Genomic DNA, 17,462 nt, shown 5'->3' with positions numbered 1-17,462 from the left:
GGGTGGAATTGCTCGGCTCAATCCACAGTGCTTCCGTGTTAGCTGAGATCATTCCTGCTGCTTTTGGCAAGTACCTGTGCTGCGGCTAATAGGAGCCTTTCCATATTCCCGGCTAAGTGTGAGGCTGGCCTCCCCTTTGGTGCTGTGTTCTTATCTTGGAGCCACAGTTCAGGGAAGGATCACAGAATATTAGAACTGGAAGGACCTTAGGGAAAATGGATTTCAACCTTTCACTTCACAGATGAGGAAGCAGGGTGCGGAGAGTTTGATGACTTCCCCAAGTCACCCCAGCTCATAGCAGAGACAAGGCTGGAATCCTGGGCTCCTACATCACATTTCTGGCCCTTTCTGTGATCACACATTGCCTCTAGCCTCTAGACAGAGAGGGCTTGCTTCTCTAGTACACAGTCCACTGAATGGTTGTATTTCTTTTTTTTTTTTTTGAGACAGAGTCTCACTCTGTCGCCCAGGCTGGAGTGCAGTGGCGCGATCTTGGCTCACTGCAAGCTCCCCCTCCCGGGTTCACCCCATTCTCCTGCCTCAGCCTCTCCGAGTAGCTGGGACTACAGGCGCCCACCACCATGCCAGGCTAATTTTTTGTATTTTTAGTAGAGATGGGGTTTCACCGTGGTCTCGATCTCCTGACCTCGTGATCCGCCCGCCTCGGCCTCCCAAAGTGCTGGGATTACAAGCGTGAGCCACCGCGCCCGGCTGAATGGTTATATTTCTAACATTGAAGCAACTGCTTTAGAAAGCAGGACTGTATCCCACTCTGGAGATCTGCAGAGGAAACAGCTTACGGGGGTCTCTGTGAACACAATTTCTTCACTTTCTTTACTGTTTCTCTTATTCCAATGGGAATTTAAAAAATGAGTCTTTTTTTTTTTTTTTTTTTTTTTTTTTTTGAGACGAAGTCTCACTCTGTAGCCCAGGCTGGAGTGCAGTGGCGTGATATCGACTCACTGCAAACTGCCTCCCAGGCTCAAGCGATTCTCCTGTCTCAGCCTACAGAGTAGCTGGGATTACAGGCGCACGCCACTGCACCTGGCTAATTTTTTTTTTTGTATTTTTAGTACAGATGGGATTTTGCCATGTTGGCCAGGCTGGTCTTGAACTCCCAACCTCAGGTAATCCACTGGCCTCGGCCTCCCAAAGTGCTAGGATTATAGGCGTGAGCCACCGTGCCTGGCAAAAAAATGAGTTCTAAGGAACACACTCTGTCTTCTACTGTAAAGTATGGTAAAAACACAATCCTCTTAAAATTCTCATCAATGTGCTTTGTAGTGGTCAATTTTGTTTAATAGGATCAAACATGATGTATTAAAAATGTTGTAACAATATGTCAGAAAGACAATTAGCTTTTTAAAGTTTGGTATAAACATAAATAGATGAATAGCCATCTTGACATCCCTTGAAAAGAAATCCCCTTTGATGAGATGTGTCTTTGTAATTCTTACTTTTTCCCAATAAGAAAGATCTCATTTTTTCATTACCATTTGCCCAGTGCAGATACACTATTTCCAGTCATTCAACAAATTCAACAGCACTGATGGCTTTCCTAAGTGCTGGGACACATCAGATTTCAACTTGTGTCAAATCGCCAATTTATGTTATATGCCAGTTTTTGGGGGGTTTCGTTTTAATCTAAAGGCAGCAAGTGAAGGCCAAGTACAGAGGTTTGCTGTCTTTGCAAAGCTACCTTGAGAGCATTGTGACTCAGCAGATGATTGAGTTGTCTACTAAGTAGTGCTCTTTGTGTCTCAGATAATGCTGCCAGATTTATCTTTCGGAATCATAGATGTGATCACATCGGAGTCAGCTCAAATCCTTCACTGCATCCAGGATACGGTCTAAACACTGCTGACATTCAGAGCTTGCTGTTCTGGTGCCAATACTCCTTTCTAGACATTTCTGCCCTTCTCTTCACTCCTTCATGGCCTCGCCTCCCCCATCAGCTGTTCACTGTCTCCCAGCATACCCGTCAACATTTACTGTACATCTGTAGTGAGGTGAGAAGCACTTAGACCCTGTGATCAGGCAGATCTGGTTTGAGTTCTGCCTCTCCCTTTTCCTAGCTAGGTGACCTTGGGCAAGGAACTTAATCTCTTTAATGTTCAGTCCCCTCATCTATATAATGGAGATAACACGACCAACATCCCTGTGTTGTACGGATCACATGGGTGGTTAGAATAGCACAGAGGACCCACTCAACAAATGGTGCCTGTTATCATCATCATCACCTCTTAGTCATTCTCAGAGGGTTTTCAGACATTTTTTTTACATACTCTACAGAACTAGCCTCTGAGGGAGGTGAGGCAGATATTATCACTACCCCATTTCACAGATGAGAATCTTGCTCCTCAAAGAGGTTGACTCTCATAATAAGGTCCTTGGCTCATAGCAACAGCGTCAGGGTCTGTGAGTCCGAATTTAGCGCGTCAGCCTCCAGCGTTGCCCCACGAGCACGTCCTCCATCTTCAGTTTCCCACGAGACTCCCGCGAGGTGTTTCTGTCTGAAATGCCTTCGCCTGTGGTTGTCTGTTGAAGTCTGCCTCCTCTCCAGAGTCCTGCCCAAATTACCTACCTCTCCACAAGACTTTCCTGAGATTTCTCATCACAGGAGATTCTTTTCCTCCCTGAGGAGGTTATCGATGTATTTATCTCAGAATCTTCCATTTTGAGGCTGAGGCAAGAGGATTACTTGAGGCCAGGAGTTTGAGACCAGCCCGGGTAACATAGCAAACCCCTGTCTCTGCAAAAAAAAAAAAAAAAAAAAAAAAGGTAAAAAAATTCTTTTAAAAAGTAAAAAATTAACCGGTGCAGTGGAACACAACTGTAGTCCTAGATACTTGGGAGGCTGAGATGGGAGGATCATTTGAGCCCAAGAGTTCGAAGCTGGAGTGAGCTATGATTGTGCCACTGTACTCCAGCCTGGGTGACAGAGGGAGACACCATTTTTTCTCTCTCTCTGTCTCTCTCGGTCTCTCTCTCTTTCTCTCTCTCACACACACACACACACACACACACACACACACACACACACACTCACAGACACCCCACAGAATTTTACCAGTGCACTGTAGTTAATGGTCATGACCAGGCCTTCTTCATCTTTGCATGGGCAGCTAGAAGACACATTGCATTATTAAATGTCAGGAATTGAGTGGGATACTGCTTTAAACAGTTTTTCAAACTGAAGGCTGTGACAATTTGGGCCCTAGAATTAGTTTAGTAGAAAATTAATTATAATTGAATGAAATAGAATAGATAATATTAAGAAGTCATATATAAGGATGAGTTTTGCTTTCCCATGAATTATTTGTTTCAATTTGTATCTCTGCTAGGATGCAAAACATAATTCTTACTGTGGATTATGGGAAAAACAAGTTCGAAAGTTACTATTTTATATAATTCGTAGGGAGTAATAGTGGGATTTCTCAGAAGGAAAAGCTGAAATTGAATTTTAGAACTTACACGAGGCAGGATGCACAGTAGATCTCTGGTCAGACCACCCAGATTGATATCTCCAGTTAACACTTTTTAGTTGTGTGATTTTGGACAAGTTACTTATGCATTCTGTGCCTCAGCTTCCTCATTTGTAAAATGAAGAGAGTACCAGCCGGAAATAATCAAAAGGGTCAGATTCCAATTTTCCAGAGTTTATTCAAGTGAAAAGTTGTCAATGGCCATTCCAGGACTCATCACTCCAGAGAAATGGGGATAGGGTTCCAAAGTTAAAAGCTAAATTCTTGCTTATATATAAGACAAAGAAATTTAGCAGGGTTACAACATTTTGTATACAAGCCTGGTTTAGGAGTTAAAAAAATTAGTTACAATTTGTTTTCTTTTCCATGCGGCTTGTTTTCTTTATAGCTGGTTTTCATTTCCTTTCCAACTTAAAAGAGTGTATTTAACATTCCATATTAAGGGACTGTGATAGCCATGATGTCTTGTAGAAAAAAGGTAAGAGGGAGAATGAAAATCAACAGTAAGAGAGAAGGGGGTCTTCCCTGGGGCCCTTTGCCATTTACAACATTTTACAGAGCAATGCAGGTAAGGAAAAAGACTGAATTCAGACATACAACAGCTTACAGCTGCCTGTCACGTAGCTCAGGCCCTGTAATTCACATTCCTTGAAGGCTCAAAATACTTTCGAGTCCCAACAGCTTAGAGTTTGCATTACTTATTTTCACAAGGGTAACCACCTTACAGTCCTTAAAAGGACTTAATGCGTAAGTGTAACACGCTTAAAACAATGTCTGGAGCATATGTGTGTGTTAGCATAATAATAATAATAATATTTATTATTATTAAAGACAAGAGTTACTGTATGTCATAGGAGTTATGACAATCACCCAGAAGCTACTGTTTTATTGAATGCCTACATTGCTATTATATAAACAAAGGCAATTTGGAGTATGGCCCTGATCCTCATGTTACTTACGGAGGAAATGGACCTAACATGTATGAGACAATCAGAGAATAACAGACTGTCTCACGCAGTAAACATGACATCACATGTGTATAGGAAATATTAGGCTTTCATATTTTTATGGTAGCATTTTGTACTGTCCGGAAGCAAGTTAAATCTTCGATTCTTAGCTCCTTGTAGAGGAATAAATAATTTTTGAGTTTCCCTTCAGTGGTTCAGGACAGGGACTGGGAAGTTAAAAGCTCCTTTGCGGGTGTGGTGTTGGGAGAAAGGAGCACAGCCTTAGAAAATGGGAATGTTAATGTATATATTGAATCAAGATCTTATTATCGTAAGTAAACACTTAGCCAAAAGGAAATATGGGAATTCTTTTTATTCTTGTATTTTTTTGGGGAAAATTTGAGGCAATTGCCTCAAATTACATTTAGTGTTCACATGCCATTTTACCTATGATGTTATTTAGAATTGTGGAGTTGTTGCCAAGAGGAGGAATTAGCTCAATTAAAGCACCTTCCAAATGAGACTGTTTAGACTTAGCTATGAGTAAGTTGTTAGTAATTTGGATTATTATTAATTCTACTGCATAAGTCTGTGGAATACATGGAGAGACAAAGCAGACCTTTCTTAATATATATGCTTTCTTCTAGAGCAGTGCTTTGGAAACTTGTATGTGCATTCCAATCATCTGGGCATTTTTTTTTTTTTTTTGAGACAGAGTTTCACTCTTGTTGCCCAGGCTGGAGTACAATGGCACTATCTCGGCTCATTGCAACCTCCGCCTCCTGGGTTCAAGCGATTCTCCTGCCTCAGCCTCCTGAGTAGCTGGGATTACAGATGCCCCCACAATGCCCAGCTAATTTTTTGTATCTTTAGTAGAAATAGGGTTTCACCATATTGGCCAGGCTGGTCTTGAACTCCTGACTTCAGATGATCTACCTGCCTTGGCCTCCCAAAGTGCTGGGATTACAGGAGTGAGGCACCGCGCCCAGCCTCATCTGGGCATCTTTTTAAAATGCAGGTCCAGATTCTACAGATCTGAGGTGGGTCCTGAGATGCATCATTTCTAACAAGCTCCTAGGTGATGCTGATGCTGCTAGTTTGCAAACTATACTTTGAATTGCAAGATTCTGATGTTGCTTTTTGTAAAAAACAAACAGAATCCCCCAAAACCAAAACCCAAAACTTTGTGTATATATTTTATAATTTTTCTGACCAAATTCTTACCTACTTTACTTAGTAAATCCCGATTTAGTCTTTGGCTAACAATTGGGCACTCAAATCTTTGCTGAGGAATGCATGTGTTCTATATCATAATCAGTATCTTTAGAAACAATTCCCTTAATTAAAGGCACTCACAATTTTTAGTATTATCTGTAGAATTTTAATTTTATTTTATTGTGATAAATGGCTCTTTATGCAATGGAAATTTTGCCAGAGTCCCTGTTCTTGGGCACCTCTTAAACCAAATGCCATTTAAATGACCACAGACTAAATGCAAAGTAGGTAAATGCTTACAGGGAAAGGGGAAAGTGGATCAAGGTAGAAGAAAGACAATTTGTTTTAAACACTCTTAATACAACTTGTTCTCTCTCCCCTTAAACATGTTTAAAACAATGTAAAGCACAGATGCTTGTCTGAAAGAAAAAGAAATCTGTTTGCCAGCTTGGTGCCCTTTGATGGGTGGTGAGTGGTAGCGATGTGGCCCAGTGAGACGGCACAGTCACTCTTCCTGCAGGTCAGAATCTTCCTAGGCTGTTGCTCTTCCAAGGTACTCTGAGTCCTGAGATGGTGGCCTGGGGTTTTGTTTCCTAAGAAGTAGTTGTCATTATTTTGATTCATCCTACTGTTCTAACCAAAACAAAAACCAAAAAAACTCCAAATGGTAACAGATATTCATATACCTGGAAATCCAAGTCAGTGAGTGTCACGTGGCAGTAGTCTTTCTTTCTTCCCGGCAGGTGTACTTTTGCATGTGATGGGAGATGCCCTGGGGTCCGTGGTTGTGGTCATCACGGCCGTCATATTCTATGTGCTTCCCCTGAAGAGTGAGGACCCGTGTAACTGGCAGTGTTACATTGACCCCAGCCTGACTGTCCTCATGGTCATCATCATTTTGTCATCTGCCTTCCCGCTCATCAAGGAGACTGCTGCCATTCTGCTACAGATGGTCCCAAAAGGAGTCAACATGGAAGAGCTGAGTAAGTAGACTGAATTTTGATCCAGAACCACTCTCAATTTATTCAGGCCAAAGGACAAGCATTATTCAAGAGCAGTGTTTGAGTTATGTATTCTGAAACACCTTAAATCACCAGGTGGTAGAGATGTCATCATATGTTTTATAGCCTGTTAAGATGACTCAGCTCCAAGTACCAAAGGTCCTTTGCAATCCGTGATTCTCTGACTCAACTGCAAATTTTTGAGAATGCAATACTCGGTCTGGGCGCGGTGGCTCACGCCTGTAATCCTGGCACTCTGGGAGGCCGAGGCGGGTGAGTCATCTGAGGTCAGGAGTTCAAGACCAGCCTGACCAACATGGTGAAACCCTGTCTCTACTAAAAATACAAAAAATTAGCCGGGCGTGGTAGCACGCACCTGTAATCCCAACTACTCGGGAGGCTGAGGCAGGAGAATCGCTTGAACCCAGGAGGCGGAAGTTGCAGGGAGCCAAGATTGCACCACTGCACTCCAGCCTGGGTGACAGAGCGAGACTCTGACTCAAAAAAAAAAAAAAAAAAAAAAACAGGAAAAAAAGAAAAGAATGCAATGCTTGGATAATACCTGTTCCTGGGCTACTTACTTTCATGTCAAAGATTTATTTTAATTCAAATAAGGCCATTTCTGCCAAGAACTTCATTTTATTCTCCTTATTCCAAAAACACGAATCATTCATATTCTAGACCCTGCTTTCTAGTTAATGTGGGCATGCAAGTCACTGTGTCTCTCACAACACTGCCCAGAGCTGCAGGCAGAGCAGGTGGTGGGAGAGGGAAGGAGACAGAAGAGCAGACATACGGCATTGCCTTTGCCTTCCCAGGAGCTAGTTCGTTTCCCAATTGAGGAAATAAGATAAACATATACAAAGAAATTTGTGATATATACTGGATATGTTTTTAGTAAAGTAATATATTTAAAAACAGATATTTTTAAAAATAGAGGGCTACTTTTTGTGACTCATGCCTGTAATCTCACCACTTTGGGAGGCTGAAGTGGAAGGATTGCATAAGGCCAGGAGTTCAAGACCAGCCTGGGCAACATAGTGAGACCTCATTTTTAGAAAAATAAAAAATTTATTTTTTATAAATAAATAAAAAAGTAAAGGTTGTAGTGTGTGCCTGTGATCCCAGCTACTCAGTAGGCTGAGGTGGGAGGATCACTGGAGCCCTGGAGTTTGAGGCTGTAGAGAGCCATAAATATGCCACTGAACTCCAGCCTGGGAGACAGGGCAAGATTCTGTCTCTAAAAAAAAACAAAAAAAACCCCCCGCAAGATAGTAATAACAATAGCAATATTTTCATAGCATTTACTACATGCTAGAAATGTAAGTGTTCTTAGTGCTTTACTCATCATAATGCATTTTAATCCTTAAAATAATACAAAAAGGTACTATTATCATTTCTATTATACAGATAAGGAAACTGAGGCACAGAGAGGTTAGGTAATTGCCTAACCTTATGCAGTTAGTAAATGTCTAAACTAGGATTCAAACTAGCTGACTGCAGAGCCTTTGCTCAAATCAGTATTGAACACCATCTCTCTAAATACATACTCATTTTGGAAAGTATAGAAAATACAGAGGAGCCTAGGACAAAAAACCAAACACCGCATGTTCTCACTCATAGGTGGGAATTGAACAGTGAGAACACATGGACACAGCAAGGGGAACATCACACTCCAGGGACTGTTGTGGGGTGGGGGGAGGGGAGAGGGACAGCATTAGGAGATATACCTAATGCTAAATGACGAGTTAATGGGTGCAGCACACCAACATGGCACATGGATACATATGTAACAAACCTACACATTGTGCACATGTACCCTAAAACCGAAAGTATAATAATAAAAAAAAAGAAAATACAGAGGAGCCTAAATGAGAAAATAGAAATCTTTCGAGGAGGGTGGAGCCAAGATGGCCGAATAGGAACAGCTCCGGTCTCCAGCTCCCAGCCCCAGCGACACAGAAGACGGATGATTTCTGCATTTCTGCTTGAGGTACCGGTTTCATCTCACTAGGGAGTGCCTAACAGTGGGTGCAGGACAGTCGGTGAAGCGCACTGTGCGCGAGCCGAAGCAGGGCGAGGCATTACCTCACTCGGGAAGCGCAAGGGGTCAGGGAGTTCCCTTTCCTAGTCAAAGAAAGGGGAAACAGACGGCACCTGGAATATCGGGTCAGTCCCACCCCAATACTGCGCTTTTCCAACGGGCCTGGAAAACGGCACACTAGGAGATTGTGTCCCGCACCTGGCTCGGAGGGTCCTGTGCCCACGGAGTCTCGCTGATTGCTAGCACAGCAGTCTGAGATCAAGCTGCAAGGCGGCAGCGAGGCTGGGGGAGGGGCGCCCGCCATTGCCCAGGCTTGCTTAGGTAAACAAAGCAGCCAGGAAGCTCCAACTGGGTGGAGCCCACCACAGCTCAAGGAGGCCTGCCTGCCTCTATAGGCTCCACCTCTGGGGGCAGGGCACAGACAAACAAAAACTCAGCAAGAACCTCCACAGACTTAAACGTCCCTGTCTGACTGACAGCTTTGAAGAGAGTAGTGGTTCTCCCAGCACGCAGCTGGAGATCTGAGAACGGACAGACTGCCTCCTAAAGTGGGTCCCTCACCCCTGAGCAGCCTAACTGGGAGGCACCCCCCCAGTAGGGACAGACTGACACCTCATTCAACCGGGTACTCCTCTGAGACAAAACTTTCAGACGAACTATCAGACAGCTGAATTTGTGGTCTCACGAAAATCCGCTGTTCTGCAGCCACCGCTGCTGACACCCAGCCAAACAGGGACTGGAGTGGACCTCTAGTAAACTCCAACAGACCTGCAGCTGAGGGTCCTGTCTGGTAGAAGGAAAACTAACAAACAGAAAGGACATCCACACCAAAAACCCATCTGTACATCACCATCATCAAAGACCAAAAGTAGATAAAACCACAAAGATGGGGAAAAAACAGAACAAAAAAACTGCAAACTCTAAAAAACAGAGCACCTCTCCTCCTCCAAAGGAACGCAGTTCCTCACCAGCAACGGAACAAAGCTGGATGGAGGATGACTTTGATGAGTTGAGAGAAGAAGGCTTCAGACGATCAAACTACTCTGAGCTACGAGAGGAAATTCAAAACAATAGCAAAGAAGTTAAAAACTTTGAAAAAATATTAGAAGAATGGATAACTAGAATAACCAATGGAGAGAAGGGCTTAAAGGAGCTGATGGAGCTGAAAGCCAAGTTTCGAGAACTACGCGAAGATTGCAGAAGCCTCAGTAGCAGATGCGATCAACTGGAAGAAAGGGTATCGCTGATGGAAGATGAAATGAATGAAATGAAGAGAGAAGGGAAGTTTAGAGAAAAAAGAATAAAAAGAAATGAACAAAGCCTCCGAGAAATTTGGGACTATGTGAAAAGACCAAACCTACGTCTGATTGGTGTACCTGAAAATGATGGGGAGAATGGAACCAAGTTGGAAAACACTCTGCAAGATATTATCCAGGAGAACTTCCCCAATCTAGCAAGGCAGGCCAGCATTCAGATTCAGGAAATACAGAGAACGCCACAAAGATACTCCTCGAGAAGGGCAACTCCAAGACACATAATTGTCAGATTCACCAAAGTTGAAATGAAGGAAAAAATGTTAAGGGCAGCCAGAGAGAAAGGTCGGGTTACCCACAAAGGGAAGCCCATCAGACTAACAGCTGATCTCTCAGCAGAAACTCTACAAGCCAGAATCTTGAATTTCATTTAAATATTCTCATATATTTCCATATATTACTATATGTATATATTTACTATATATCACTATATATGTTACCATATATTTCTATATGTAATATGTTTTCGTATATTACTATATGTAATATGTTTTCGTATATTACTATATGTAATATGTTTTCGTATATTACTATATGTAATATGTTTTCGTATATTACTATATGTAATATGTTTTCGTATATTACTATATGTAATATGTTTTCGTATATTACTATATGTAATATGTTTTCATATATTACTGAAATTCACCTAATCAGAACAAGTGTGGTGCTTATACACAGAAATGGAGCATAATCACATCAGCTAAACATAATTGTTGACTGTTTTGAAAACATGCTTTCAGGAATATCTTTGTGTTTGTTAATTCTGCAATATTCACATTGTTTTATTAAGATAGAGTCCTAGAACTGAAATTGAATTGATGAAAGTGTAAGAGTACTTTATAGCTTTTGGTAGGCATTGCCAAACTGCTTTCCAAAAAGACTTAATAGTTTACAATATCACTAGTACTTGTTTTTCTACCATGCATCATTATTACGAAGTAAACTTGTTTTTTCTTGTTTTAAAAAAAAAAAAAAAAGAAATCTTTCATAATTTGACCGTGGAAACTACCACTGTTAATATTTTCTTCTATATGCAGTGTAAAAAGAAAGATCATACCATATACACAGTTTAGCAATTTGCTTTTTCACTTAAAAATACCTTATGTACATTTTCTCATATCCTTAAATATGCAACTTACTTTTAAACAACTGTATCCTATTCCATTACATAATTGGTTTAACTATTTCCTTGTTGGTTCCATCTTTTTAATGAATACAAGGAGCATTGTCCAAACTATTCTTGTACATACATATTTGGTTATTTCTTTTAGGTTAAACTTTTAGTACTAGAATTGCTAGTAAAGATTTTTTTGATCCATGTTGCCAAATCATCCCTTTTAAGAAAAGGCATTGCACTTTATACTACTATGGGAAGTTCATTCAAGTGTCCATTCCCTTGTATACTCAGCAACCCTGGGGGCCTTTTTCTTGTCGTTGTTAGACTTATTTTCTTAAATGACTTTGTGTGGGCTAACAATGTGTGGAGAAAGAAGGTTAAGGGCAAATGTACCCATAGAGGTAGAACTAATTTCTTCCTGCTGTTCTTAGTAAGTATGCAGCCATTTTGGTGAGAATGCCTAACGGGACCATATCCCTCCTGTAGTTCCATGTTTCAAATGCAGCTCTCACCTTGGCTTTTGTTTGCTCTTCTCTGTTACAGTGAGTAAACTCTCTGCTGTGCCTGGAATTAGCAGTGTACATGAAGTGCACATCTGGGAACTTGTAAGTGGAAAGATTATTGCCACCCTGCACATCAAGTATCCTAAGGACAGGGGATATCAAGATGCCAGCACAAAAATTCGAGAAATCTTCCACGGTGCGGGAATCCACAATGTGACCATCCAGTTTGAAAATGTGGACTTGAAGGAACCCCCGGAGCAGAAGGACTTACTGTTGCTCTGCAACTCACCCTGCATCTCCAAGGGCTGTGCTAAGCAGCTGTGTTGTCCCCCCGGGGCACTGCCTCTGGCCCACGTCAATGGCTGTGCTGAGCACAATGGTGGGCCCTGTCTAGACACATATGGAAGTGATGGCCTCAGTAGAAGAGATGCAAGAGAAGTGGCTATTGAAGTGTCTTTGGATGGCTATCTGAGTGACCACGGACAAACTCTTAACAAAACTCAGGAGGACCAATGTTATGTCAACAGCACGCATTTTTAATCTGGTGCCCACATAATCAGACCGTATAGACGAGGCACTTTGGAACCACCAGCTTGGCTCACAAAAAGAGCTTTCTGGGTTGCAGGCTCAGACCAGACTTGCAGTGTGCATGCTCTGTGTTCACTAGGGGTTGGCTGTTTGGAATTTTAGTTAAACGTGTCTGTGAATTTTTATGTAACTAACTCCTTTCCATTCCCCTGGGTGTCTCATGCTGCTCTTTGACTGTTTCAGCTTGAACATGCATTTTCTAAAGCAAACTGCACTAGTGTATATATCAGGGACAATTGAAGTCTGGGACTGAGGCTCAATAGCTGTGGATACAGTGTTCAAAGAAGTTCTTGTTTCTAAATTGATTAGAACTTCTAGCTAATGCTCAGGTGAGATCATAGCTTAAATACATTGGAAAAACTAAAGTACCACAATAGCTGTATTTTTCCCAATCCCCTTAACGATCATAAAACAGGCAAGTTAAGTATTTCTGGCACTGAAGAAATATCTTTTTTCTTTGATTCATTTTTGAATAAATATAAAATGAACAACAATTAAGGTAGAAAATATTCTCAGAACATTCTAGAGGAGGTAAAGGTTAGTAGGAGGGCTTTGGCCATCTCTACATTTTGTGAGGTGAGAGAAAACTAATGTTTGCTTTCTGCTGTGAACTGAACTGCAGCTATAGAATGTTTCAAATGCTTAAATATATAATACTTTTTTTTCACATGGAAGTGAGGGAATATTTCAGCTTCCTTAAGTATGACACAAATACTCATATACTGTCTTTTAGAGTCAGTATAGTTGGAGCTGTTTTCATTTAGTGCTTTGATAATGATTTACTTATTTTTCCAAATTTCCTTTGACTTTTCTTTCATACAATTGCATTGATCTATGCAGCATTTACCAGAAAAGGGTATTCCTGGGCTAGCAGAATGCATAACTCTGAGTGTTAATTCTTGCGAAATAAATAAGCTAGACTGCCTTCTCTTTAATTAGACATATTTAAAGTATTTATTATAGTTGTCAACTAGTAACTCAATGGAAAAGTTGATGTCCAAGGGAGAAATGAGAATTAGCTTAATTGCTGCCTTTAATGTATTTTTGAGGAACTTAAAATTTTCTTTCCTGTCTCTGATCCATATTACCAAGTTCAAATAAAATTTTTATAATCGGATTCAGACCCATAACCAAACTATGTTGGTAGTAGAGAAGCATCTGTCATGTATTTAACACATTGCTCAGACATCAGTATTTAAATCAGAACAGTCTCACAGGTATGAGAAAATGGGAGGTGCCTCCCTAGACAACTAGTATCATCTCTGGTAGACTGCAAGATTGTCGGAAAATAACCATCTCTTAGTATGTAAAGTCCTGTTTAGAATCTGCACAGGATTTATCAGAGGTGCTGGGTTGATAATGAAGGCAGCATCCACAATTTTTTAGAACAAACATCATATTTAAACAATTTATCTTCGTCCTAAATTTGAAGGCTAAAATAAATAAGCAGCTATAATCCGTAGGATAGGAAATTATTATTTTTTTCTTTTTTGTGGAGACAGGGTCTCGCTATGTTGCCCAGGCTGGCCTTGAACTCCTAGCCTCAAGTGATTCTCCTGCCTTGGCCTCCCAAAGCACTGGGAGAACAGGCATGAGCCACTGCACCTGGCCAGGAAATTCTTTATTCCTTGAAAATGTCTTATCTGAGTTTAAATTGGCTGTGAAGTAGGTAAATAGAAAAATGCCTAAAAATATTTTTATTTCTAGGAGCTTATTGGGCTAGGTTATATGCACTTTATAAGCTCAAAGGGGTTAATAAGTAAGAATTTCTATTTTTAGTATTAAAAGTGTGGCATGTACTCACACAAAACAGTGGATCCTCTTAAGAAACTCAGCATGGAGATCAGTGGGCCAGATTCTCCTACATAAACATTGGTTGAAATTCCTTAGAGCCAAAAAAGAAATTTTTCTCTGACTTCCAAATCTGAAGGTCTAATTTGATTTCACATCATTCTGCCTTTATTAAAAGGGAAAATTATAATTTCACAGTTTTTGTGCAGCTGGCTGAAGGAATGGATATTAGTTTGCATTTAAACACTGTTCTTTAATCTCTAAAATATTTTTCTGGGTAAGAAAAGGCACTTAATTCCACTGTAATTAAACCTAACTTCAGAAAAGTATCTTGATAGACAGTTACACCAGATTATGGCCTGCAGTCAATGTGAAATAATACCTTTTTAAGACAGTTTGGCTGACTGCATTTAATAATGTCCAATCATGCTAAGTGCAATAATTTTGTATTGGGTTGAGTGGCTTGCATTTGCCACCTGTGGCACTGTGATGCCTGCTGTATGCTATTTTCACTTGGGTTTCACTCTCTCTTTAATTGTCTTGCCTTTTAATTGTCCCAAGGAAATACAAGAGTTTTCTTTTTCCCTTTAAATCAGCCCTGCTTGGTGGCAGTAGCAGCTGATAAATAGATTTAAAACACCACTGTTTTCCTTTAAGATTAGAAAAACACTGGCACTCAGTTTGGTGCTCATGTATACTTAGGTTATTTACAGAAAATCCCCTCCCCCCCGCCTTTTTTTAAAGAACTGACATAATTTTTTGTTTTTGTTTTTGTTTTTTTTGTTTGTTTGTTTGTTTTTTTGAGACGGAGTCTTGCTCTGTCGCCCAGGCTAGAGTGCAGTGGTGCTGTCTCGGCTCACTGCAAGCTCTGCCTCCTGGGTTCACGCCATTCTCCTGCCTCAGCCTCCCAAGTAGCTGGGACTACAGGTGCCCGCCACCACACCCAGCTAATTTTTTGTATTTTTAGTAGAGACGGGGTTTCACCATGTTAGCCAGGATGGTCTCAATCTCCTGACCTCGTGATCCGCCCACCTCGGCCTCCCAAAGTGCCGGGATTACAGGCATGAGCCACTGCGCCCGGCCAGAACTGCCATAATTTTTAAAGTCTACGGCATATTTTCTGTGTCAGGTCAGGGACCAGTTGTCCTGTGTGCTAACCTGGCCTTCTACACGGCCCTACTGCACTTCTGTTTCTATAGAAACAGTCCTTTCCACGTTATTTTAGCATTGGCCATAGGAAATACTATGTCTGCTTCATTTTCTGACTCTCAACATTGTTTTTGAAAATATAATTAATTTTTTTCATGATATTGGGCCATTATGAATACCCACAGGCTCCATTGTTGACAGAAAATAAAATTACTCTCTAACTTCTTGATAAAATATCAATAAAGTAGGGAGACATTATTTGAGGAAGAATTAAGAATATTCTCCATATTTAGTTCTTTTTTTTTTTTTTTTGCCATTGGCGGAGCAAATTCCAGTGGTGGTAAATCAAGAACTCTAAAGTTCAGTAGAAAGAGGTGTTTTGAATGTCAAGGAAATCACTGAGGTAGATTTGGGATTACAATAAGACAGCTGCCCTGTGAGGTCGTAAGAGCTTTTGTGAGGCTTACTCCAGGGGTTCTCAGTCTTGGCACTATTGACATTTTGAATTGGATGTGTTCTTGCTCCTGATGTGTGGGATGTGTATTGTAGGACGTTTAGCAGCACCCCGACCTCTATTCATAAATGCCGGTACTGTCCCCCCAAGTTGTGACAACCAATGTCTCCAGACATTGCCACATATAACCTGGGAAAAAAAAAATTGCCCCAAGTTCTGAGCCACTGGGTAGAACTAAGGGTAGTTTAGGGACAATGTTAATGAAAGCCTTTCCAAAGTCCCATAGTCTTTTTAATAATTAATTCTGCAGAATTTGCTCTTTAAAAACATATTTTTAAAGGCAAGACCAGCCTATCCATAAAAATTGCAGTTGTTTCCACATAGGAACTTTGGATATTTAAAGAAAAATGTAATTTGAAATGAAAAGCCCTTATAAATCCCTTTATGCATATCAGTCATTATAACAGTAAATGAAATGAAGAAAAAGCATTTGGTCTCACTCTTCTGTGCTGATGATCTCTTTAACTCCTGAATATCCTCAATTTGATGAGCCCACTATCAAATGAGACTGGATAGTTATCAGCACAATTGATTCATGGGGTTAAGATGTTTAAATCTCCTTCATATTTAAAATGATCAATTTTAAACTTGATGTTTCTTCTTCTTAGTTCCTGGTAAGCAGCTCATCTTAGTGCTAATGACAAGTTCAGATGTTAAAAAAATCTTTATCATTTATGGCTAATTTTATCCTTTGCCAAATCATATCTATTTTCTTCAAGAGAGCAAAATACATTTCCTGATTTTAAAGTATTCGGCTTTTAAATATATCTTCATATTCCTGTAGTAAAAGACTGCAAAAAAAAAAAAAAAAAAACTGATGTAGAAAAAATGAGGAAACATGACCTGATTTGAATTTTGAATTTGGATGAATGATCACGGACTGCATGCCTGCTCTATAGATGTCATGCACCTGATAAAGTGTCGCGTATTTGTGCTTCTTAGCTTATTTACCCTCGAATAGCCACAGGTAGAAATGAGGTTGTCAAACCAGGAATTTAGTTTCTCAAGTGGAAATTGCATTGAACGATAATCCTCAATGTAGTCTGTGTGTTCTTACCCATCTGGAGTTTAGATTATGCAGACGAGTCATTTTCTGGTGCTTCTCTTTTCATGTGTTTTATTTCGTACCTTTTCGTTTACATGTAACTTTCTTGAATGTTTGCTAGATGATCAACTGTCACCTCTTAGTACAAAGCCATGCCAGACACTGAACCTACTCTGCACTCTAATGAGAACAATCCAGAAAGGATGATTTTCAAGGGAGAGTGACCTCTTCCTGGAGATCTGAGGTTATGTTACAGTATTGTGGAGTTTTGTTGCTTAAAATTCTCCTCCTGTCCTCACAGGCAATTTTGCTAGAGTTGCAATCCTCACATTTGAGAGAACTGTCAAAACTCTAAGACATAAGGTTTAAATAACTCAATAATTGCATGTGAATCCCCCAGTAATGTATGTACATGAGCATATCTTTCAAAGATGTTCAATGGTGCTGTAAATAAAATTTTTTTAAAAAATAGAAACATGACTGAGATATGTCTGTAGCAATTAAACAAATAACTCAAGTAGCAGAACTCATTTTGTCTTTGTCATTTACCCTGGTAAGTTTATTATTCAGTAACTCCTTGGATTGGTTTTAATAATTTGGGCTTATTTCTGTTTTTCTGTTTTGCTAGTCTCCTTCACACCCCTTCTTCTATCACCCAGGCTGGAGTGCAGTGGCACCATCTGGGCTTACTGCCACCTCCACCTCCCAGATTCAAGTGATTCTCCTGCCTAAGCCTCCTGAGTAGCT

At 40.5% G+C, this 17,462-nt stretch overlaps 1 protein-coding gene across 2 annotated transcripts in view; it reads left to right on the top strand.

Annotated features, from left to right (window-relative positions):
• The window catches only part of SLC30A10 (solute carrier family 30 member 10), a 52,022-nt gene extending 34,836 nt beyond the window's left edge, over positions 1-17,186 (top strand). Inside the window, exons 3-4 of one of the 2 annotated variants that reach the window (XM_032137098.2) lie at positions 6,391-6,630; positions 11,669-17,186. In XM_032137098.2, coding sequence (XP_031992989.1) covers positions 6,391-6,630; positions 11,669-12,168 — 740 coding nt within the window. In that variant the 3' untranslated portion in view covers positions 12,169-17,186. The remainder of the gene's footprint in view (positions 1-6,390; positions 6,631-11,668) is intronic. The other variant, XM_032137099.2, reaches the window with a different exon arrangement.
• Positions 17,187-17,462: the final 276 nt, after the last annotated feature.

The sequence above is a fragment of the Hylobates moloch genome, unplaced genomic scaffold (assembly GCF_009828535.3).
Source record: "Hylobates moloch isolate HMO894 unplaced genomic scaffold, HMol_V3 SCAFFOLD_18, whole genome shotgun sequence".
NCBI lineage: Eukaryota > Metazoa > Chordata > Mammalia > Primates > Hylobatidae > Hylobates > Hylobates moloch.
Note: the sequence above shows the minus strand (reverse complement) of the source record. Positions and strands in the feature narration are given on the sequence as shown.